The sequence below is a fragment of the Lathyrus oleraceus genome, chromosome 5 (assembly GCF_024323335.1).
Source record: "Lathyrus oleraceus cultivar Zhongwan6 chromosome 5, CAAS_Psat_ZW6_1.0, whole genome shotgun sequence".
Classification (NCBI taxonomy): domain Eukaryota; kingdom Viridiplantae; phylum Streptophyta; class Magnoliopsida; order Fabales; family Fabaceae; genus Lathyrus; species Lathyrus oleraceus.
The window spans coordinates 173,758,998-173,783,654 of record NC_066583.1 but is presented as its reverse complement, the minus strand read 5'-3'; the positions used below and the strand labels follow the sequence as shown (position 1 = coordinate 173,783,654).

The following is a 24,657-nucleotide window of genomic DNA, read 5'->3' as shown; positions in this document are numbered from 1 at the left end:
CAACTCAAGAGAAAACTCTTGTTATGCAAACCGGCCAATCCGGCAGTGTGAATCAGAATACTATTCAAGATGAAGTGTTGAAATTGATTCAGAAGAGTGATTTCAATATGGTAGACCAGTTGTTGCACACTCTGTCTAAGATATCTGTATTATCTTTACTTATGAGTTCAGAGGCTCATCGAGAGGCTTTACAGAAGATCCTAGAGCAGGCCTATGTGGATCACAACGTAACGATCAATCAATTTGATGGCATTATGGCCAATGTTACCGCATGTAACAATTCGAGCTTCGGTGATGAAGAGTTGCCCGAGCAAGGGAGGAACCACAATTTGGCTCTGCATATCTCTATAAATTGTTAGGAATATGCCATGTCCAATGTTTTGGTAGATACTGATTCTTCTCTGAATATTTTGCCTAAGTCCACACTGTCTAATCTTACTTATCAAGGTGCTCTGATGAGGTTCAGTGGAGTTGTTATGAAGGCCTTTGATGGATCAAAGAAGACTGTAATTGGGGAGGTTGATCTCCCAATAAAGATAGATCACTTTTTAAGTAATGGATATTCATCCCGCCTATAGTTGTATCTTAGGACGTCCATGGATTCAAGAGGCTTGGGCAGTTACATCAACTCCACACCAGAAGTTGATGTTTGTGAAGAATGGGTAGTTGGTGATCGTGGGTGGCGAGCAGGCCATGTTGGTGAGTCATCTCTCTTCATTTTCATACATTGATACCGACGAAGCTGAGGGAACATCATTTCAAGATCTTTCTGTTGATAATATTCTTGTTAAGAAGAATGATGAATCCATGTCATCCTTGAAGGATGCCCAATTTGGGTGGAGAATGGTCAATCTTCAAGATGGAGACAAGTTGTTGAGCTTTCCGAGAACAGAAACCGATCTGGTTTGGGTTATTCACCCGGTGCAACCCGAAGAGATTTGAAGAGAATTCAGGAAGTGTTTAACAGTGCTGGTTTTATTCATTCCAAGGATCAGTTTGTTGCCGCAATTTTAGAACACGGTGAAGAGCAAGGAGTGCCAAACTTTGTGACACGTGTATCGATGTACCAAAACTGGATTGTTGTTGATGTTCCTTCTGTTATTCACTTATCAAAGTAATATGTTTTTTTGTTATTTTCAAAATCCTTACACTATGCCCAAGGTGAAAGTGGATCTATGTGGGCTTTGTTTCAAAAAAAAATTATGATCATTAATAAAATGCTATTTCGTTTATCCATATTATGTTTTCTCTTTTTTATTTTTTCTGAAAAATGGTAACATAAAGAACCAAGATAATAATCACTTTTATATCTGCATCGCAATGTGCGTTTATTTGTTCATATTCTAAAATCAAGCATAAAATCATTATGCAGATTAATTGTTAAACCCATTAAAAATAATGACCATATGCCCTCTCCCAACTTTGAACTCCCTGTGTTTGAATTGGAGGAAGAGTATGTTGAAGAGATTCCTAATTAGATTTCTCATTTGATTGAGCATGAAGAGAAGACCATTCAGCCTCATAAAGAGTCGTTGGAAGTGATTAATTTGGGTTCTGAAGATAACAAGAAAGAAGTCAAGACAGGGGTACTACTTTGTCCAGATGTTAAAAATAGGATGGTAGAGCTTCTTAGAGAATATGTGGATGTGTTTGCATGGTCTTATCAAGATATGCCAGGTCTTGATACTGATATTGTGGAACATCGATTACCATTGAATCCAGAATGTTCGTCGGTTAAACAGAAGTTAAGAAGAACTCACCTTGATATGGATGTCAAGATTCAAGAAGAGGTGCAAAAGCAGATTGATGTTGAGTTTCTTATTACTATTGAGTATCCTCAATGGGTGGCCAACATCGTGCCTGTTCCAAAGAATATATGGTAAAGTTCGGACGTGTGTTGATTATAGAGACTTGAACAAAGCTAGTCCAAAAGATGATTTTCCTATGCCACGCATTGACATGTTGGTAGATAATACAGCTAGGTTCAATGTCTTCTCCTTTATGGATGGATTCTCCAGTTATAATCAGATTAAGATGGCACCCGAGGACATGGAAAAAACAACATTTATTACACCCTGGGGAACACTTTGTTATATAGTGATGCTTTTTGGTGTAAAGAATTCTGGTGCAACATACCAAAGAGCCATGACTACTCTTTTCCATGACATGATGCACAAATAGATAGAAGTTTATGTTGATTATATGATTGTTAAGTCGAAGACTGAAGAAGATCATGTTGAGTATCTGTTGAAGTTGTTCCAGCGATCGAGGAAGTTTAAACTCCATTTGAATCCTAATAAATGTACTTTTGGTGTTTGTTCAGGAAAGTTGTTGGGTTTCATTGTCAGTCAGAAAGGTATTGAAGTAGATCCTGATAAATTCATAGCTATTCAAGAGATGCATGCACCAAAGAATGAAAAACAAGTTAGAGGGTTCCTCGGGCGTCTGAATTACATATCCAGATTTATATCTCACATGATTGCTACGTGTGGGCCAATATTCAAGCTTATCCACAAAGATCAAGGTTGTCTTTGGACTGCCAGAACGCTTTTGACAACACCAAGGAGTATCTGCTTGAGCCTCCTATATTGTCTCCTCTAGTGGAATGAAGACCTTTAATTATGTATTTGACTGTGTTAGAAGAGTCCATGGATTATGTGCTTGGACAACAAGATGAGACTGGTAGAAAGGAGCATGTCATCTATTATCTGAGTAAGAATTTTACAGACTGTGAGTCTCGGTATTCCATGCTTGAGAAGACTTGTTGTGCTTTAACTTGGGATGCCAAACATTTACGCCAATATATGATCAATCATACAACTTGGTTGATATCTAAAATGGATCAAATCAAGTATATTTTTGAAAAGCTTGCTTTGACTAGAAGGATATCTCTTTGGCATATGTTATTGTCTGAATATGATATTGAGTATCATACTCAGAAAAAAATTAAAGGAAGTATTCTTGCATATCATTTGGCTCACCAGTTGATCGATGATTATCAATCCATCGGGTTTGACTTCCTTGGTGAAGATGTTATGTACTTGAAAGCTAAAGATTGTGATGAACTGTTGCCTGAAGAAGGACCAGAGCCTGGATCCCGTTGGGGTTTAGTATTTGATGGAGTCGTTAATGCTTACTGTAAGGGAATTAGGGAAATCATTATTACTCCTAAGGGTTCTTATATCGCTTTCACTGCAAGATTGATATTTGATTGCACGAATAATATGGCAGAATATGAAGCTTGTATCATGGGCCTTGAAGAGGCCATTGATTTGAGAATTAAAATCCTTGATGTGTATGGATATTTTGTTGGTGTAAGCCCTAGAGGCCAATACTTTTTTGGTACTTGTATCGAACTATTTATTAATAATAAAAGGCATTTTCTTTATTATGGTTGATTAATAAAGTCCCTGGAATAGATAATCCGTTTAATGTATTAAGTGTGACTTAATCATGAGAACACATTAAACATAAGGACACTATTCCTAAAGTATCCGTAGTCGAGCTTTAGTGTGAAGTGGGATAACATTAAAGCATTAAGACTATTATGTTTGTAGACTGATGATCACATCTCATGGATCATGGATAAAGAGTTATCAAGTCTTAAACATAGGTATGAATATTAAGAGTAATATTTATACCGGATTGACCCGCTATGAGAATACTATATAGAAAGTTATGCAAAGTGTCATAAGTTATTCTCATGGTGATAATGGTGTATACCACTCTTCGACCTGAAACCACTATGGATCCTAGATGGAGAGTCGAGTGCTTTATTGCTGATCCAACGTTGTCCGTAACTGGATAACCATAAAGACTGTTGATGGGTACTCCACGAAGCATGTTGAGGGACATGAGTGACCTAGATGGAATTTGCCCATCCTGCATAACAGGATAAATGTCTATGGGCCCAATATTGAACTGGACAAGGATGACACGGTCTATGCCTTGTGTTCAACATAGACATAAGGGCAAAAGGGTAATTATACACATAATTATTATCACATATGGTTTTGTCAGATCACATGACATTTTCGTGTCTTGGGTAGCAGTGATGTGTTGCTAGATACCGCTTACTGTTTATTATGTTAAATGCGTGATTTAATATAATTGCCAACGTCACGAAAACCTACAGGGTCACACACAAAGGACGGATTGATGAGAGATAGAGTAACTAAGGAATACCGTAAGGTACGGTGCCCTTAAGTGAATTATAGAACATCGTAAGATACGGTGTACTTGAGTAGAATACGAAATATGGTAAGGTACCATGGGCTTAAGTGATTTTGGGCATATTATAAGATATGGGCCAAAATACACTTAAGTGGGCTTTTTAGCTTGAAGCCCACACAAGTGGTTCTATAAATAGAACCCTTGTGCAGAAGCATAAAAATAGCGGTTGCATTATTTCGTTTTCTCTCTCTCTCTCACTCAAAGCCTTCATTCGTACCAGCTAGCACTGTGATTGAAGGAATCCGTTCGTGTGGACTGAGTAGAGACGTTATCGTCGTTCAACGTTCGTGATCGCTCTGTGGATTTGCATCAAAGGGTTTTGATCGTCACAAGAGCCAAAGGTTTCGATCATCACAAGAGGTAAATATTCTATCACTGATCATGACCATTCGTAAGGATCTCTAAAGGAGAAATTTTAATTTCCGCTGCGTTTTGGACCGCAATTCTCCTTCATATTCAGCCTTGGTGGTTAATCAAATTAAAGGAGAATGGGAGACTTGTCATCCTGGTTTGATTCCTTATAAAGATTATGTAAGGAGGTTATCGACTTTCTTCAATAAAATAGAGTTGCATCATATACCTCGTGAAGAGAATCAGATGGCAGATGCGCTGGCTACTCTGTCTTCTATGTATAAATTAAATTGTTGGAATGACCCGCACAATATCACTATTATGCTCCTTGACAGATCTGCTCATGTGTTTGCGGCAAAGGAAGTTACAGATGATAATCCTTGGTATTATGATACTAAGTGTTTCCTCCAGAGTCAGAAGTACCCGCTTGGGGAATCCGGCAAAGATAAGAAGACTTTGAGAAGACTTGCTAGCAATTTGTTTCTAAATGAAGATGTGTTATACAGAATAAACTTTGACATGGTTCTTCTCAGATGTGTGGATAGACACGAAGCAGACATGTTAATGCAAGAAGTTCATGAAGGATCCTTTAGTACTCATGCCAATGGACATGCAATGGCTAAAAAGATGTTAAGGGCATGTTACTATTGGCTGACAATGGAATCTGATTGTTATAAATATATGAAGAAGTGCCATAAATGTCAGATTTATGCTGATAAGATTCATGTGCCTTTGACACTTCTCAATGTCATCTCATCTCCATGGCATTTATCTATTTGGGAATTGATATGATTGGTATGATTGAACCCAAAGCTTCAAATGGACATCACTTCATCCTGGTAGTTATTGATTACTTAACCAAATGGGTTCAAGCAGCATCCTTTTCTAATGTGACCAAGTAGGTTATGGTCCGATTTATCAAGAATCAGATTATTTGTCAATATGGTGTTCCAAGTAAGATCATTATTGATAATGGGTCGAACTTGAATAATAAGATGATGAAAGAGCTTTCTGATGACTTCAATATTGAACATCATAACTCTTCTCCTTACAAACCTAAGATGAATGGGGTTGTTGAAGCTGTGAATAAGAATATTAATAATATTATCCAGAAGATGGTCGTGACATATAAATATTGGCATGAGATGCTCTTGTTTTCTTTGCATTGATACCGTACGTCTGTCCGAACTTCAACAGGGGAAACCCCTTTCTCCCTTGTGTACGGCATGGAAGCAGTGCTCCCTGTAGAGGTGGAGATCCCATCAATATGAGTCTTGATGGAAGCCAATTTTTCTGAGGTTGAATGGTGTCAAAATAGATATGGTCAGTTGAATTTGATTGAAGAGAAGAGAATGACAGCTTTGTGTCATGGCCAATTATATCAAAAGAGAATGAATAAAGCATTTGACAAGAAGGTTTGACCCCACGTATTCAAAGAAGGTAACCTTGTGCTCAAGAAGATCTTGTCTTTCCCCACTGATTCTAGGGGAAAATGGACTCCTAATTATGAAGGATCATATGTTGTTAAGAGAGTTTTCTATGAGAGTGCATTGACTCTTACAACTATGGATGGTGAGGAGCTTTCTCGTCCTGTGAATGCCGATCCAGTTAAGAAATACTTCACCTAGAAAAATTAAAGAACGACTCACTAAGTTGAACCGAAAGGGCGGCTTAGGAAAAAATGAGTGTCTCGGTGGATTGAAAATCCGAAAGGACGGTCCGGGAAAAAATTAGAGACATAAACAGAAAGTAACTATCCCGGTAGATTGAACCCGAAAAGGAAATATAGGAAAAAGTTAGGGATTATGGCAAGTAACTGCATCAGGCCAGACCTGATCGTTTGAAGCAGCATTGTCTGTTAAAGGTTCATATTAAATCATCCTCGACCAAAGTCCAGAGCATAGCGGAATTCAAAGTTGTTAGGGAGAATAGTGGTCATTGTATTTCAATGTATACCTTTTTATGTATTTACCATTTTCAAACTTTGTAATGATCCATGGAGTCGTGTCATTTGTAGACTACCATTCTATCAATAAAATTCGAGTCTTTTGCCCATTTGTTCGCTATTCTTATTTTGTTTCGATTTACGAAATTTCATTTATTTTTTATGATAATTTTTTAAACAAAAAATATCTAAATAAACATATTTTTGAAAATTTACAAAAAAATATATGTATTTTCCTCGACTTGTGAATATGAAAGAGGAATGTTAATAGCAATCTCAAGGATGGTAAGATTCTGAATAATGGAATTTAGTGACTTTCCCAAGCAAGATTTCCTTTTGTTACATGTATAACAGTGCAAGAATGGTAGAATCCCTAACGAATATCTGCTAGCATCTCCACCTTATTGAGATTAGCCGAGTATCTGGTTGTACTGTGTTATCAATCTCACACCCTTTATGCTTGTTTTGTCAGCATAATCATATGCATATGCATATGCATAGCATCATGATGTTTATTTGTGCATTTTATGTTTCTCGATTCCTCCCCGCTCTCTGGAACTTTTCTTCCTGTAGAGTGTGTGTGTTCTCTCTCCAATAGAGTGTCAACCTTAAGCAGAAAAAGTTTATCCTTTCTAATTTCCCACTGAGTCTGATCCTCGTAGAAGATTTTGCTTCAGTTTCCTTTTCCAATTCATTATCTGGATAGGATTAATCCCCAATTGAGTCTATTTCCTTGTTGGGTGAAGTTCTCTTTGTCCGCTTTTCTCCAGTTCATTCCTGGATTGAACTTTGATCCCCTCTGATTGGTTACCTTTGTTAAGTTACCACTTGGCTGGTAGTTGTTAAGCATTATGTTTGAGGTTATTACCTTTGTTAAGATATCACTCGGCTGAAAGTAGGTAATAGCCCCTTTTACATTGATTGGTTACCTTTGTTAAGTTACCACTTGGTTGGTAGTTGTTAATCATTATGTTTGAGCTTATTACCTTTGTTAAGTTATCACTCGGGTGATAGTATGTAAGAATTCATTTTACCTCTGATTTGTTACCTTTGTTAAGTTATCACTTGGCTAGTAGTTGGTAATCATTATGCTTGAGCTTATTACCTTTGTTAAGCTATCATTCGGCTTATAGTAGGTAATAATTCATTTTACCTCTGATTGGTTACCTTTATTAAGTTACCAATTGGCTGGTAGTTGGTAATCATTTTGTTTGAGCTTATTACCTTTGTTAAGCTATCACTTGGCTTATAGTAGGTAATAATTCCTTTTACCTCTAATTGGTTACCTTTGTTAAGTTGCCACTTGGCTGGTATTTGGTAATCATTTTGTTTGAGCTTACTACCTTTGTTAAGTTATCACTTGGCTGATAATTGGGTAATATTCCTCCCCTAGTGTAGTTGGGTTTTTCCCTTTTGACGATTATTTTCCCCGGTGGAGCCTTGCCTTGTTAAGTTTTTCCCGTTAGGTCTTTGTCACGGTCATTTCTCTAACTATAGTTTGGTTTCTTTTGAAATGTTGGTTATTCCCGAGTCTTTTCTTTTCCCCTGCAGAACTTTATTTGTCCCCAATCGGGTCCCCCTGTGGAAACTTTTATTTCCCACATAGATCATGGTTTGCATTCATATCATATCATAAGCATTTTGCGGTATCTTAGGGCTAAAAATTAGGACGTTGATATTTAAGTCTCTTCAATCTTGTTGACACAAAGATTTCAACCTTCATATCTCTAAATTGAAGAAACTTAAATAGGGGCATCTGTCATACCCTAATTTGTAAACCTAATATCCCACATATCATTTTCATCCTTGAACACAAACAAAATCACATCTGGTCATTTCCCTCTCATCTTTGGGGCATGCCTTTTGCATGGATCATCAAGCACCTCTTTGTTGGTTTATTTTACCTTTGTGTTTATATGATTAATTTCTTATCTAACCACTAATCATAATACTAAAAATATGTCTTGTTTCCCTTAAGTTTATTTTGCAAGGTAGGGCTTTTCAATCAAGAGCATCTCAAAGTTGTGTTGCTTACTTCTCAAGGAAAGTCAAAGGTTCATGTGTTTATTTTCATGCCTTCTCCAATAAGTAACTTCAAGCTTTGAGCAATTTAATCAAGAGGAAATCAAGGACACCTTATTTTGAGTTAATATGATCACCCATATGCTTTGAAATGGAAGGAAAGTCCAAGTACACAAGCTTGTTCCAAGTGGTTTGACCAAAAAGTCAACATTTTGAAGTCAAGGTTCCAAGGATCACACCTCCTTCAATTTTAAACATTTTTGAATGATTCTTTTTGAATATGACTCTTATCCATATCCTCTACAACTTCTATTTACATGACAATATCCAATTATGCTTGGAGGATCATCAAAAGTTTGGAGACATTATAGGTCATTTGTGGACTTAGTGAAATTTGACCTATTTTGAAGTGACTTTTCCCAAACTTTCAAAGATCATAACTTCTTCAATTTTCAACATATGAGGCTGATTATTTTTGCAAAATTTAATTTGTGATTCCCTCTACAAGTTTTATTCAAGGATCAAGGTCATATTATTCTTGTAAGACCATGGAATTTATTGAAACACTACAGGTCATTTTCAGCCATGAAGCACTCGAATTTTTCTAAGTTATGTGATCAGTTTTTCATGCCAACTTCAACATGACATAAATTTGTACTCAAGCATTCAAATGCAACCTTTCCTGGCACATTGTAATCTTTACCATGATGTTAACACATTGCAAAAATAATAGGATCAAAAATCCTCATGAGTAGGATGCCTCATTGGGTTGAACATGGTGACTTGTAACTGAAGAAATTACCCTTTCCCGGATTTTGAACTTCACTAATCTCAATTCCAAGCAAAATTAGCACGTATTTTAGACCTAAACATGTTTAAACAAGTCTCTATAAGTTAATTAACCATTAAAACACGTCATTTGACTGAGTTTTGATAAATTTGAAGTCACACTTTACTCACATTCTGATCAAATTCATTTTGCGCGAATTCTGCAACATTTCACGCGTATTTAGATCCAAGCACAATCCCTATATAGAGAGGAAGTTATTGCCTTCATTTCCAAGATTTGGAGAGCCAAGAAATCCCTACTACAACTTGAATTTTTTCCAGAAAATTCAACTATCACGTTTTGAGTTTAAGCTTCTTTCAATCTAATTTCTTGATTCCATTAGCATCTTTGGCATCCTCTGAAACTTTTACAGTAATTCCCAAGCTCTGAGACTTTCTGAAGTGTTCTAACCAGATCGAGCTTCATCAACTTTTGATGACCATCTGGACAAGGTAGTTATGAGCATCATTTAAACTCAAACAAGTTACCACAATGTAGTCCTTCACTCTCTGATGATTTCCCCTAACTTATTTGGTGTTGATTGACCGTGTTCATCATTTAATTTTATTTTTCGTGACTTGCTTGCTTTTGAAACTTCTCTGAAATTCCCTTTGCTCAATTTAGATTAATGAATTTGGAGCACAAGGTTGAATTCGGGATAAGAAGAGGATCATAATGGTGGTGGTCTTGTGTTCTAAATTTACCAAACGATGAAGCTCCGGTGAGAGCTCACCGGAGAAAACGACCGGAGTTTTTCTAGGTTGTCTGAGTTTGGCCAGACACGTTGGAGGAACGAAATATTCTAATTGGTTGGATTTAAATTTGATCTTGTGTGTTGCTTGCAACACGTTCCATCGTGCTCTCTAACATGTTGGGTGTTGGATCTGCCACGTCAATTAATGAGACGTGATCCAACGCTCTGTGTTTTTTCTGATTTTAATTATTTTTCTTTTATTTTTTTTAATTGCTTTTTCTTTTAAAATTCGTAGTAATTTCATCTTTCATCCAAAAAAATCTCAAAATAATTTCTAAAATTCTCTTTTATTTTTCTTCATCTGTTTTTTATTTTTTCACATTTTATTTCACTGATTTTCTATTTTTTATGAGTTTTCTATTTTCTCCTTTGTTTTAATTGGTTTAAAAATACTTATTTGCATTTTAAAATTCTGGAAAATTTATGACATGTTTCTCATTTTATTTCTAACCCACCATTTATTTGGTGTTTTGAAGAACTTTATGGATTTTTTATTTTATTTCTATTTTAAAATTCATTTAAAATATAATTTTGGTGCATTTTATTTCATTTAATTGTATTTTATATTTGTGTGACATTTGTGAACTCTGTTGGCTTTGGATCATGATGGTTTGGATCATGAGTTTTATCAAACTCAATGGATCTTGGGTGTTGATAGGATGAAAATCCTAATCCACCAAAATGGATGATTGATTTTGATGATGACTTGATCAAACTTTTAGTCCATTTGGGTGTGACATCTCTTGTCTCCTTCTCTTTCATCTCTTTCTTTTCTCTTTGATCAATTGGATGGTTTGTGTCCATCTTGTTCATGATGTGCGGTTGGTACTTTATGAACTTTCATCATTTCAAATCTACTTTCTAAGTGATCATGGATCATTTAAGGTACTTTGGATTGATGCATAAGTTTATCCTAAGTGTCATTAAGTGTAGATTGAAGTAATGGACCATCCTCCTAGCCTTTGTGCTTGATCACTTCTTCTTCTTTTCTTTTTGTGTGGCATAGCTTTAGGAGAATGATTTACATATCATTTCTCTAGCATGTATTAAAAAAAACATTATTATTTACTGGCCTTAGATAGTTGTGACTTCTACGTAAATCTGATTACTATTGCTTGACATAGCACTAAATTTGTCTCAAAAGCAAAGGCATTTTTATAAGATAGATTGTAAGTCTCCTACTCCTCATGGTATTGTGTGAAAATGTTGCTCCTTTTCCATTTGTGAGAGCTAGTGACATACTTGTTTATTTCATCCAAGTTGGAGTCCTTCTCATAAATGACGTATAGGTTCATATTTTCATGCTTGTGGGTGAATAGTTGAGTGTTCTTCAAAAAATGACCAAACCATCCTTCATTATAATTTCTAACCTCATGTACTAACATTTTTACTTGTATTAACTTTTTTTCCAAGTCATTTACTTTATGTTGTTTTATTTTATGTAATTTACTTTATACTTTATATTTAGAATTTCATATCATATTGTTTATTATTTATGTCATTTTCTCTTTTGTCCATTTCGACTTTACTTTCATATCCTTGTAAATACTAATAAGAAAAACCTTAAAAAAAACTTGTTTCTTCTAATTCATGGACTTATGGTTACTATCCTTGGCATTATTATGGAGTTATGGACTTAGACTTAGGATCTTGACCTTTACTTTAGGAATTGTGACTTGAGACCTTGGAATCCATCTGGTAACTGTGACTTGGGACTTCCTTTTGAAGACTTGATTTGGTCATTTTGGATTCATCTGATGCATGGATTTTATTTGCTTATCTGAATTATTTAAGGCTTAATCCAAAGGAGGGAATTCTTCCTTGACTTATGTCATAAATCTTGTTATCTCTTGGTTAGATCTTTCCCTCCTAGCTTTTACCTTATGCTCTAGGATAGTCTCTTTTTCTCCTCCCCTTCTCTAATTTTCAAAATCTTCTCTCTTTTTCAAAACCTTCTTGTTTTTTAAACTTGAACCACTTTCTCAATAAACCTTGGCTTTTTTCAAGTTATTTTCAAAAAAAAAATCCTAATAAATGCTAATCCATCTTAAGCATATTCATATCAATTTCAAAAGACTCAAAAAATGCATAACTCACTCAAATCATTTTTGTGCCCTTTGTGCACTTTTCCTTTTAAAAATTTTCTCAAAGTTTAAACATAAGTCATTTTCTATATTTGATATATAATTCTCCTATACCCATATAATTGATGATAATTCTTTTCCATTTGTGAGAGCTATTGGCATACTTGTTGATCCTTATCCAAGTTGGAGTCCTTCTCATGATGATGCAAAGTTCTCATACTTGTGGATGACTGGTTGAGTATTCTCCTTAAAATGACAAAATGTCTTTTCATAAAAAATGAATAAAAACAAACACCTTTGTTATTTTTACCACGAATTACAAGGTTTTGATCCTCCATTACACTTTGTTGGTACGTAGGCATGAGACTTCAAAGGGTCTTGGCAAACACAAAAATCATAAAAAAAACATTTTTTCCCATCTCTCCAATCTCTTACAAATAACATCCTTTTCAAACTAGAATGTATGCATTCTCAAAGAGGTTACCATGGAGTACCATGGATGTTTAGGGTGTTAATACCTTCCCTTTGCATAACTAACCCCCAGACCCTTATCTTCTTTATTAGTTTTGTTTCAAAATTTCTTCAGGTTTTGTTCATACTTTTTCCATTTTCCTTTGGAAACAATAAAAGCGTGGTGGTGACTCTTGCTTTATGAGTTAAGTTAACCAATAGCTTAATCTCAAAAATTTTACCGCACAATCAGCCTCTGAAGAGTGAAGTCTTAAGGAATGTCAGCCTCTAAAGCAGAAGCTCTTCTACCAAGTCAAATCTGACAGAGACTTTTTGTTCATGTGAAAACTTAAGGAAAAATCTCTTCTTGGATGCCTGAGCCTTAACGGACAATTCCTCTTGCAAAAAGGTATTTGCTTGATGTGTATAATCAAGTACAAAAGCAAACTCGACCTTTTGGTGAAAGTATCCAACGTCTCTCTTCTCATTCTCTATATAAGGAGCAGAAGGGCTGAAGAATAAGACTACTAAGCTTCAATACAACACACTGCTCAGACTATGTTCATTGACATTCAAAGAGAAGCTACTCTATCAAATTTATTAGACTTAGAAGATCTTAACATTGTGAATATTTTAGAAGTTCTTAAGTTTTAGATTCTTTCTAAGTTTCATTTTATCTACACCTCTAATTGTATATCAAGTATAATTGTTACCCAAATCTCTTAACAGTTTGTTATAGAGTCAGAAGTCTCTTCCTTTAGTGCTTGAGCATTTGAAGTCTTTAGCTTGTATGCTAGATCAAGTAAGTCTCAAACTTGTGTGTATTAGCAAGGAAGTCTTATACTTGTGTGTGTAACAAATGAAGTCTCTTGCTTTTGTGCTTGAGCTTTTCTAATCAGTTTGGTTGTAGTGAAAATCCCTTGGAAGTGCAAGGGGACTGGACTACTGTCAGTTTGTGAGAGGAACCAAGATAAATGTTTGTGTCTCTTGTGCTTTTTCTTTACGTTTTTGAACTATGTTTCGCTACTATCATTTTTTTACATCTGAGTCAGATTCTGTTTCAGAATCTGATAAAGAAATACAAGAGTTTAGACTCTGAGTGACTCTGATTTAGACTTTGAACTAAAGGTTCAGACTCTAATCAAGTTCAATAAGAAGTAGAAGTTTGAAATGTTAGATAAAAGCCAACACAATTCTACCCTCATTCTTGTGTTTTTCTCACCTTCACTGGATGGGAGGAGGCATGGCCAATAATTGTTGCTTGGCTTACATCTAAGCCAAGTGTTCTCTCATCACGCTGAGTGAGATCCTAGACATGTGCGTTATGAAAATACGGTGCTATAACATGTAAAGTAGTAAATGAGGGATTGATTCATGAGGTTACTTCCATACCATAAATCTTACTCGGGTACTTTTGTACCACGTCTCCATTTTCTCGTTCCATGGTAATTATAGTATGAAAGCTCGTGAGTTGGAAGCAACATAAAGTCTATATCACCTCACATCCCAGAAGAGAAAAGGCTCTAAAGTCTCTCCCTTTGGTGATCAAATGGTTCTTTGTCCATGGTATAGGAAAGCGGAGGGCTCATATCGCCCATATGGTCACCATAGAAGCACCACCTCGCCCTCAGACTCACACAAATTTATCTTTCCAATCCTTATATGGCCCCGCGTAGGGTTCCAACTACCTGATAAGGAGCACAAATTTATCCAACCAAAGTTGTGGAGAACCTCTACGACAAAGAAATAAATGAATACCCAAACGATCAGGGAGACGCACGGATCATATTAGACAATATCAAAATCCCTAAGAATGTTCCACATGTTGGGCGTGATCTAGGAAAGGGTGACATTAACGGTCTCTAGAAAATTCCCCTCAAAAGGTGTACAGGGAATCAGAACCCCCAACTCATAAATAACTAGGAGATGCAGGTAAAAATTAAGGAGAAAATGAATCACACATGGTGGAAATGTTAGCTATATCCTTCTCTAAACAAGGCTCTAAGACTACATATTGTTTGTGTCATATGCGGGAAAATTCAATGCCCTTACGAAACCGTGTAATTATTCCAGCATTTGAATATAGGGACACGATGTCTCTCACATAAACGTATTTGAATTTCTTCCTAACCATCATCTTCTTATAAGGAAATAAAATTGTATTACTGGGATTCTTAAGAAAATGGTGAACCCTTTAATCTCTCCTCCGATCTGAACTCAAAGAAGCTCCTTTTTTCGTTTGTGAAAATCTTCCCCGGTTAAAACAAAGGGAAAGGAAGAGGAAAATGTTTTCCTGAAAAGTAAGTCAAGACCTTTTATAGGGAAAAAATAATAACTCAAGTGATATGCATGCCCAATAGCACAATTGCTACAGGAAGCAAAAAGGCTCCCGTGCGCTAGGACATGCATAAGGAAGTAGAACTAGGTTGGGTTTCCCCAAGACGATCAACATGAGAAACATTAAATGTCACATACGCCTCTTTCTCACCGAAAGGTCAAGTTTCAGTAACTAATTGAAATTTTGATTTGATTGATTGGTATCCCTCAAGCTGACACACATAAGTTATTCGCGAGACACATAGTAAGGAGGTGATGACTCACCTCTAATTGAGGGACTTGCCTCTAATTGAGGGACTCACCCCAAACTACAAAATTCTCCCTTAAGTGACATGTTTAAAGCACTTTGGCCTTAACAGAACCTTATTGCTTAAGGGATTGTGTAGTGATATATTTGTTAGGGATCCACATCTGGGATGACGTATGTTTTGTCTCACCTGGTACCCGCACCATGATATGTCGTCCTCACGTAGCGGGGGGCTTGCCCTAGGTAAAAACATGGACAACTTTGTTTATTCAGTCCATAACTACACGTAATACATTGTGCCCATGACTCTCTAAGAAGTAGGTAGTCAACTGCTTCTTTAGTCAAGGTGGAGAGGTTATTGCTTCTTAGAAGTTCTCTTAATATAGGCCTATAAGTTCCTTATAAATAACTCATCCATAACATATGAAATGACAACTAATAATAACTCAAAACATACACAAAATACCATAAGAATACATAGTTTCTCACCTCACGTGAGTTTGCTCTCTCCGTATCCAAAACACCACAAAATATGGTTTCTTACCACCGTGAACAATTCATAACCCACAAAAAAATCACCAAGGCCTCTGGCCACCCATACCAGCATATGGGTGCCATCATTTTGTACTTTTTGACAAATACAAATAGAATTGATTTTAACATAATTGAGTTTAGCATAATTGATTTATATTTGGATACAATAATATAGAAGTGATTATTATCGATTAATATTATTTGGATAGTTTTTATCAAAATTGATTATGAATGTATAATTATCAACATAGACATAGTTAAATACATATAATAAAAAAATTACTAAATTGACATAATAGTTAAACATGAAGTATGTGAATAAAAATTACTAATAGATGATAAAATTTAAAGTGTAATATTGTATTAAAATATTATTACAATACTAATTTAAAGTGTAATATAGTATTAAAATATTGTACAATATTAAGTTTTTAACTTGTACTCTATAACTTTATTGTAGTTTTTGTCTCGAGCATGATCCATCTCCGATGACGGAACTACATTTAAAACTTGTGATTGAACCAAGTTAGATGATCCATGATAATCATTATGGTGAATAATTATATTTGTATATTTTATATCAGTAAAGAAAGAAAAATTTGCAACCATTACAAAGAAGAAGAAGAAAAAAAATTAGAGGATACAATTAGGGGTGAAAAAGCGGGTAACCAATCCCATTTAGTCTCCCCGTTTAAACCCGTTGAAAAACAAGGCGAGGCGGGGTGGATCAACTTAGGTGTCCGAACTCAAAAATCAAGCCCGTCCCGTTTATTAACGAGATCAATTTTTTTTTACAATTTAATTTACTACTTATTTTACAAAATTGTTAATCTTTACAAAAGAGACCGACAAATTTTAACAATACATAATAAAACTTTAACAAATCTTAATGAAAATGTCATATTTTTCAACATAAATAAAACATCGTACCTGTATAACTAAAAACTTAAAAGAAACACACTAAACCCCAGAATAATCCATTTGGTTCAAAAAAATCAACAAGCACAACCTAGTTAAAGACATCTAGGCACACAAATCAACAAAACAAACTAGCACGAGCTAAACAAAGAGAACCAAGAACCAACAACAAAAAATTAATCTTAAAGGTTTCATGACAAACACTTCATCAATCATCATCTATGTCGTGAACATATGAAGCTTCGATTGATATCATAGTCATTGGATGAAACCTTCTACCATCTCTTTCTTCATCGTCACCCGCTATTTAATAATTATCAAGATCAACAATATCAAAATCAATAGCTTATTAATGGAAGCATCTAAAAAATAAAACAATTCAAGTAAAATTAGAGCTTCATTATTTAATAATTATCAAGACAAGCAATAAGCACTTAGTTGAGCATTTTAGTGTCAAAAAATAAATGAAATGAGAACTCAAATAGAACAAAATATAAATCAAAACTATATTATTATAATTTATAATGAGAAATAAACCCCTATGTGCAAAATTTACCTTAAAGTTTTAGAACTCGACTCTAATGACAACGAGTAATAGAAAAGAGAAAAATATATATTCTCTATGTTTTGCTATAAAGATTTTTCCTACTATGAGTGAAGATGGAGAATGAAGCGGAAAATAGTTAATGTCTTTAAAACGAGGTGTGCCGACCATGTTAATGTTGTTTTAATTTCAAGTAAAAAATATTTTTTTTAGCAAAAAAATCTGCGAGGAAAACCTGCCTCGCTCCACCCTTTTGCCCATTTTAAAAGCGGGTTAGGTAAGACGATCAACTTAAGACACCGAGTCGAAAACCTTGCATCGGACTCGGTCCGTTTTATCACTCCTAGATACAACCATTATAAAACATAATTTATGAGATTACCTTATCATTTTTGTAGTAGAGTTGTTGCCTTGTATTTTTGGTTGTAAAGAATGATGGTGTATAAATAAATTTGATGGTAATAAATTCTAATCGAAGTTGATTCAGCAAATTCATTAATTAAAAAAATGATGAATTAAAGTAGATGATGTTAATGAATTTGGTGAAAATATTCATCTTGATTTCAGAAAATTAGAGTGTAAAGAAGAAAAATTAAAGGGAGTTGTAACAATCAAAATAGAGAAAATAGAAAATAAAAATTATATTATATTTTTATCCAATAAATGACGTATATAATTTAAAATGACTTGATTGAATTGACAAATTCATAATTTTCTATAGGCGTATTTTCATTAAATTCATAAAAGTATAATAAATATAAAATTGTTTATTAGTGACCTCAAAATTGTAGCTTCTATAAGAACTTTTTTATTAAAAAAAAAAGGGAGAATTGATTTTGAAGAAAAATTGATTCTCAGAAAGAAAAAAAAACAGGTTTTACGTTTAAGGGGAATTGATTTTGAAATAGAACGTTTAAGGCTTGTAGAAGACAATCCGATGAGACACTTAATAAATTTATTTCAATTTGACCTTGAACTATAGTGGCATTTTCAACATTCAACCAAGAGTGTCACAGACTTTTGCCATTTTCTTTTACACAATATAGACCTTTTGCACCATTAGAAAATAAATATAGACATTTTGCGTCATTAGAAAAATAGACATTTTGCCTTGGGAAGTAGCAACATTGAAATTCAAGTCAATTCTTTGTTTTTATAGTCCGTCAAATCAACCCCTTCTTCCCCCATTTATATTGCATTCTCCGCCATGTCTTTGACCTTTATTTTATCTATGTTTATAGAGTAAATTCTATTCAGCATCTCATTTATTAAACAGATAAATTCTATTCATTATATTATTAAACAAATAAATTTATTCATTTACTTCCTTTTAAGTTCGTGCAGTTAAAGGTCACCAAAAAATGGGGCGAAACAAAAATCTTGAATCCCTCCAAAAAACAAGACTGGGGCAGGCCCATCCACGCCTAACACTGAATAGGCCCAATCTATTTAACAGAAATATATAAGTGACAGAAATATAAAGTATTATCATATATTAAGTATTTATATATTTATATGTTTTCTACTGTATAAAACGAAGTAGAATGTTTCAATTAGATGGGGATACATACCTAATTAATTAAAGGTAACGTGTACCTTGCTCTTTACCATTTCTAATATTATAGTCACTAATCATCACTCCATCAGTTTATCATTTCACACAAATTAATATATATATATATATATATATATATATATATATATATATATATATATATATATACTAAAATACCTTTGTAAATATTAAAAATAATAAAAATAATAATATTAATTAGAGAATAAAATTAAAAATAATATATTAGAAATTGAATAAATCATTTATTTTGAGACATTCTTTTATTTCAAATAAATCACTAATTGCAGACGTAGGGAGTAATTTTTTTATTTCATTGTTGTGAGATTTCTAATCTGTTGATTTCCAAAAATAACAATTACTCATGGTAATTTTTCAACCGTCACTAGTCCAAACATGCATACTTACCAGCAACTCCTAAAAACACGTTTATTGGAAACACATACTTTGATTTTAACGGATCCATCTAACAAAACACGGTACTCTTGTTGTCGGTACAACACTTACTTACCACTGGTAAAATGCTAAGTATTACTGTAAACAGTCTAATATCCGACATTCATGTTCAATAGAAACAAGACTAAATGGCAGTAGCAAGTCTAGTCTAGTTTAAACACTACAGGATAACCATGAAAATAACTCTGGTATAATAATCATCCATTAAACAATTCAAATCAACTCAAACATTGCACCAATATTTTCCAGAAGTGTGCTGGAACTTTGGAGATCACCATTCATATAAATATCAAACATCCCCTGACAGAACCTGCACACAAAAAAAAAGCATGCTTCTTAAGAGACATGACATTTCCATAATAAATATGCAAAAGCCAAAAAACAAGGAAATAAATTTATCATCCACATGTTAATCCTCATTTCAAAATGTAACATGTGCATTATATAACATCCAAATTTTCAATTGTTCCAACTCTGTAATATTGGCTCTAAAGTCTAGTTAAAAGAAACAAACAAGCTCTAAAGTCCAATTTTACCGTTCTGGTAAAAAATCTGAATCATTTATAAATTATAAATACCTTGGGCGGTGATCTTGGAGATACTGAACGGGAGGGTGAACGTGATCGTGATCGTGGCCTGTAATTGGATAAACAATTTAAGTACATAAAGAATTGGGGATTTGCAATAACATAAAAGTAAAATCATATCTAAGAACAGTATGCTTTTTGTACCTTGAAGCCTTGATTGGTGATGCTGATCTGGATCTAGAAATAGATCGTGACCTGGACACAGATCGCTCCAAAGATCTACTGCAGAATGAAATAACACGATTTCCATAGTAAGTATGTAATGTCTAAAAGGAATGACAATGTACCACAAGTCAACATCAGAGAGTCACAGCACCTTTTAGCCCTTTTTGGACTTCTGCTCCTGCTGGGGCTTCTGCTGCGGCTCCTGGAACGACTGCTCTCATACTTCTTCACCTGCAAGATAATAGTTTTATTCATGTAAAGTTCTCCAGATAATACTTCTCATACAAACCGTGAAAGAGTCATGTACTCAAGCATCAAGGGCCATATGCAACTTCATATTATAGAGAAAGAAACAAAGACAAAATAAACAAGGGTGCAAAAATTTTCACCATGCAAGAGTTTGAAAGATCTGTTGCAATGATCAAATTTTAAAATATTACTGAAGATTTAAACCTCTCACGGACAAAAAGTGTTATAATTATTAGTACAGATCTGGTTACCCGAATATATGATCTTGCCCAAGGATTTTTAAACTCGGTGTCATCCAGTTTCCGAATCTGTGAAAAATGAAGTATGTTAGAGAACAGATCAAAAGGGAATCAAGTACCAATCTTAACATGATTAATCAACATGTAACACTTACAGCGTATTTCATGTCATCATAATTAGTGTAATCAACAAGGCCAAAAGTCCCTGAACAGAAAACGGCGGTATGATTATTAGGAATGAAAACTATAATGCAAGCACAAAAATATACTGGAAAAAGAATGTATTCCCAAAAATATGAAGTTAGAAATAGCCATTTGATATCACAAAGGCTTATTCTGGAAACCGTAGGCGCAGACATAGTATAACTTGTGATGCTTTACCTCTCTCTCCTTCAGTACTTGGTCTCTAAACTAAAATCAGAGCTTGCACTGAAACAATTGGAATACTGGACTATATTCTCTTAGTCTTAAATACATTCAGGATCAGCTGAATAAGGTATACAAGTCAGAAGCACAAGATATGCCATTGACTACCCACATGGTCATTAATGGCAAACATTCGAGACGTGGGGCTGATTATGTCTGTGAAGATTAGTTATGGTTTTCTCTGATGAGAGCTTCAACCCATAAAAATATCAGTTTAATACAAAACAGATGGGAGTGAGTCATTATCTTTTAGTAGGCCTTGGTTTCTTTTATACCACTCAAATGGAGCAGAAAATACAAAACATGGAACATACAACAGCATAAATATGGAAAATTGTTAAAACCTGATAATGACATGCCAAAACACAAACCAAAATGAATGTGTACCTTCACTATCACGGGAAACTTCAGCAAAACAAACATCACCAGCTTTTCTCATATGATCCTGAAACCGAATATTAAAATTTTAGGTGATGATGATTTGAGTATTCGTTATTTCTCAGTGTGAACATTTTGATACCTTCAAATCTTGCCAGGAAGCAGAAGATGGGAGTCCACGAACAATAACTGCAGTTAACCATAAAGACTAAGATTCGTGGGGTATACAAAATCATGAACACAATATTTTCAACAACTGGCTGATTATAATATTGCATAAAACAAATATCACTGGTAATTTTTGAAGCACATAAAGAAAACAGACACAGACAAAAAAATCTGAAAATTATAAATTCATACACATGCAGACGGAGTCATGGACAATGGGTCCACAGTTCTAACGTCTCAGCATGAAAATCTTAGAATGCTATGAATCAAGAAAATTCGATTTCTCTTTTTGACAGAAATTTTAAATTCTTACTTAAAGAGTGATCACATGCTACAAGTCAGAGCTAAATGGGAAAACACTCTAAATGAAAACATAAATAAAAAAGGAATCTATAAGTAGACACCTCGAAATTCAGAATGGCGTGAGACACCAAATCGGCCCCCACCAGCACCACCACCACCTCCTCCTGCACCACCTCCGCCACCACTGCCACCATACCCCCGTCGATCACTTGATGATGGCCCTCTACCTCCATGGGCAAGCTCAACCTACAACAATATCAGATGAGAGATGGTGACAGAAGTATTCACCTCACAGGACAAAAGTTGGAACAGCTCCTTACCCTTAATCGACAACCATCAAAGTTGTAACCATCCCTACCCCGAATTGCATCTTCTGCATCTCGAGCATTGTCAAACTGCCAAGCCAAAATAAGAGTAAATTAGTGGTAGAAAAGGGGTTCAAAGTATTGATCACAAAGAAATATAGAAGAGAGCAATGATGAATACCTCAACAAAACAATAACATGGAGGGCGAGGAGGAACTTTCAATTCAATTTCCATTATGCGGCCATACTGTTGAGTGAATAATGGAAAACCATTGTAACATGACTACATTAGTACACAACAACCAACTCCACTCATTGACCCTCAACAACATATAAGATAAACATTAAGCAATGGCAATAAATAAGGGCCAAAACCAAATCCTTAAGTTAATAAAGTTAAGCAAACTAGCTCATTCAAAGGTACATGGGTTTAATAAAGGCAAATCCAGATTTTAAGATAATTCTTAATCTTTCATCTTTGCTCGTATGTCATAAAAATTGATTTCCAGTTAATTAAAACTAAGCAAAATAGAGAAGAAAAAATTGAGGGTTTAACAAACCAATTCCTTAAGTTAATAAAGTTAAGCAAACTAGCTCATTCAAAGGTACACGAGTTTAATAAAGGCAATTCCAGATTTAAAGATAATTCTTAATCTTTTATCTTTGCTCTAATGTCATAAGAATTGATTACCAGTTAATTAAAACTAAGCAAAATAGAGAAGAAAAAATTGAAGGTTTAAGTAAAGAAATTCAGTCCAAAATTTACAAGGGTGTAAGGTAGGTTCAACACAAAATGTGAAAATAAAAAGTTCAAAACCCAAGCAAACTGAATAAAAGCAAAATATCATGAACGAAGCACCTTAACATGAAGCATAAGAAAAGTACACCGGTCAAACCTTGTAAAATAGATCATCAATTTCTGATTCCCTTACATCAGAGGGCAGGTTCCCAACATAGATTGTGCGAGAAAAGCGACTACTCATATCTGATTGGAGAAATTACACAATTCGTCTACAAATAAAAAATGGTATCTCATCAGCAAAATGTAAATCTATTATTTTCTGAAACCCAGCCTAAACCTGAAACATCCAACTATCATCATTTACTCTAATGATTACACAATCAAAAGTAAATAAAACCAAAACTATGAAGCAAACCAATAGAGCAATCCTTGAGGTGAGCCATGCTCCACAAGCTCCATTGCTCATTTGCTCCAAGATGCTCCAAAGCAATAACAATATTGAAAATAAATTTGATCTCCTCATCCTTTCCAGAACACTAGCAGGCATACACACCTTCTGAGAGTGAGGAAGAATCTCCAATTATTTAAAAAAATAACCACAACTCCACCCCGATTCTCCCACTCCCACTCTATATTCCTATGTTTGATTGCAAAGCTCATTTTTGTCCAAGCGCTTGTCATCTATCATAAAGAAAGCATTGGTGTCATGAGATCAAATTATGATCGACATATACTCAACAAGTTACCTTAACCTTAACGTTACCCCTTAGTGTGTTCATATACACTTGTTTTATCTACTGATTCTCTTGGACATGAACTGGTACTACATTTCTATACCCTCACTATCTGAACTATAAAACCCTTTACCAGCTTCTTCAACCTCTATGCATATTTCACCCGGGTGAAATGAAACCCTAATCACTTTTGGAGATTACCTTCTAATACATGAAGAACGAAAAGTCAATATTCTATTGTCTATACTAAGCAGAATCTTCGGAAATGCAACCGATAACAAGCAAAGTATCCAGAGAAAACTTCAATTACAAACTATAAAGAATTTGAAATTCAGAGCTCACCCATGGAAATGAGATCAAATTTACCTCAAAACCCTAATTGAATATGGGACAAAATTCGAAATTCAATGCATGCAAGAAATGAATACAAATTCAAGAAGTGAGTAATGACTGGATGTACGCCATACCAGAAAGATTACAGCTTGAGTACCCAATCGAGCCTTCGCGAAAGTGAAGCCGGAGCTGGAAACAGATCCTTGCAAATTCGAGAGTGCGAAGAGAATGATGTATGGGATTAGGGTTGAAATTTATGGATCGCAACGGGCTTGGACCTTAGTTACCAATACGGGCCCATCTCTCATGTCAATGTAATTGCTCTTAACCCACCCTATGGGGTGGAAAATACCCCATGAAAAACCTAAAATGTCCTTCAGATTTTGGAGATGTATCTTCGGGCGTATCTTGTCTAAAATCTAAATGTTAACTGATCCGAAGATGCATCTCCGTAATATTTTAAAACATACACCATGCATCACACTCTAAAGGCATTTAGAATGTTTATTGTTCAAGGGATGCATCTTCGTTTAGGGTTTACGAAGATACATCTCTGTACCCTTTCAGAATAGTGCAGGTTATGTTTTGTTTATGTTTATTCAGATCAAGAGGATGATTTATAAATTTTATGTACCATGTTATGTGATGAGATTTAAATCATACATATGATAGGCAAAAAAGGACATAATAAATCCAGATAGTCCAAAAATGACATATATAAATAAAGTTGAAATACACGATAAAGTAACAA

General features: G+C 34.7%; 1 protein-coding gene across 4 annotated transcripts; it reads right to left on the bottom strand.

Moving 5' to 3' along the window:
- Positions 1 to 19,328: 19,328 nt before the first annotated feature.
- Positions 19,329 to 24,208, bottom strand: LOC127081319 (serine/arginine-rich splicing factor SR34A). 4 transcript variants are annotated; one of them, XM_051021591.1, is made up of 15 exons: positions 24,041 to 24,169; positions 23,603 to 23,777; positions 23,255 to 23,520; positions 22,994 to 23,108; positions 22,279 to 22,344; positions 22,113 to 22,187; positions 21,894 to 22,038; positions 21,464 to 21,510; positions 21,331 to 21,388; positions 20,673 to 20,722; positions 20,530 to 20,586; positions 20,181 to 20,260; positions 20,009 to 20,086; positions 19,856 to 19,913; positions 19,329 to 19,587 (listed from the first exon to the last, which is right to left on the bottom strand). In XM_051021591.1, the coding sequence occupies exons 4-15, from the start codon at positions 23,078 to 23,080 to the stop codon at positions 19,567 to 19,569; spliced, it is 822 nt and encodes a 273-aa protein (XP_050877548.1). In that variant the 5' UTR covers positions 23,081 to 23,108; positions 23,255 to 23,520; positions 23,603 to 23,777; positions 24,041 to 24,169; the 3' UTR covers positions 19,329 to 19,566. The 4 variants fall into 4 exon arrangements, with proteins under 4 accessions (XP_050877548.1, XP_050877547.1, XP_050877546.1 ...); XM_051021590.1 differs by lacking the exon at positions 23,603 to 23,777 and having other exon boundaries at positions 24,041 to 24,195; XM_051021589.1 differs by lacking the exons at positions 23,255 to 23,520; positions 23,603 to 23,777 and having other exon boundaries at positions 24,041 to 24,208.
- Positions 24,209 to 24,657: the final 449 nt, after the last annotated feature.

Coding starts and splice junctions, on each gene's coding strand:
- LOC127081319 (XM_051021589.1), bottom strand. CDS start 23,080: ATGAGTAGTCGCTTTTCTCGCACAATCTATGTTGGGAACCTGCCCTCT. Junction 22,188..22,278: donor CATGTTATTGTTTTGTTGAG/GTATTCATCATT, acceptor TTGGCTTGGCAG/TTTGACAATGCTCGAGATGC. Junction 19,914..20,008: donor TCACCAATCAAGGCTTCAAG/GTACAAAAAGCA, acceptor ATCCAATTACAG/GCCACGATCACGATCACGTT.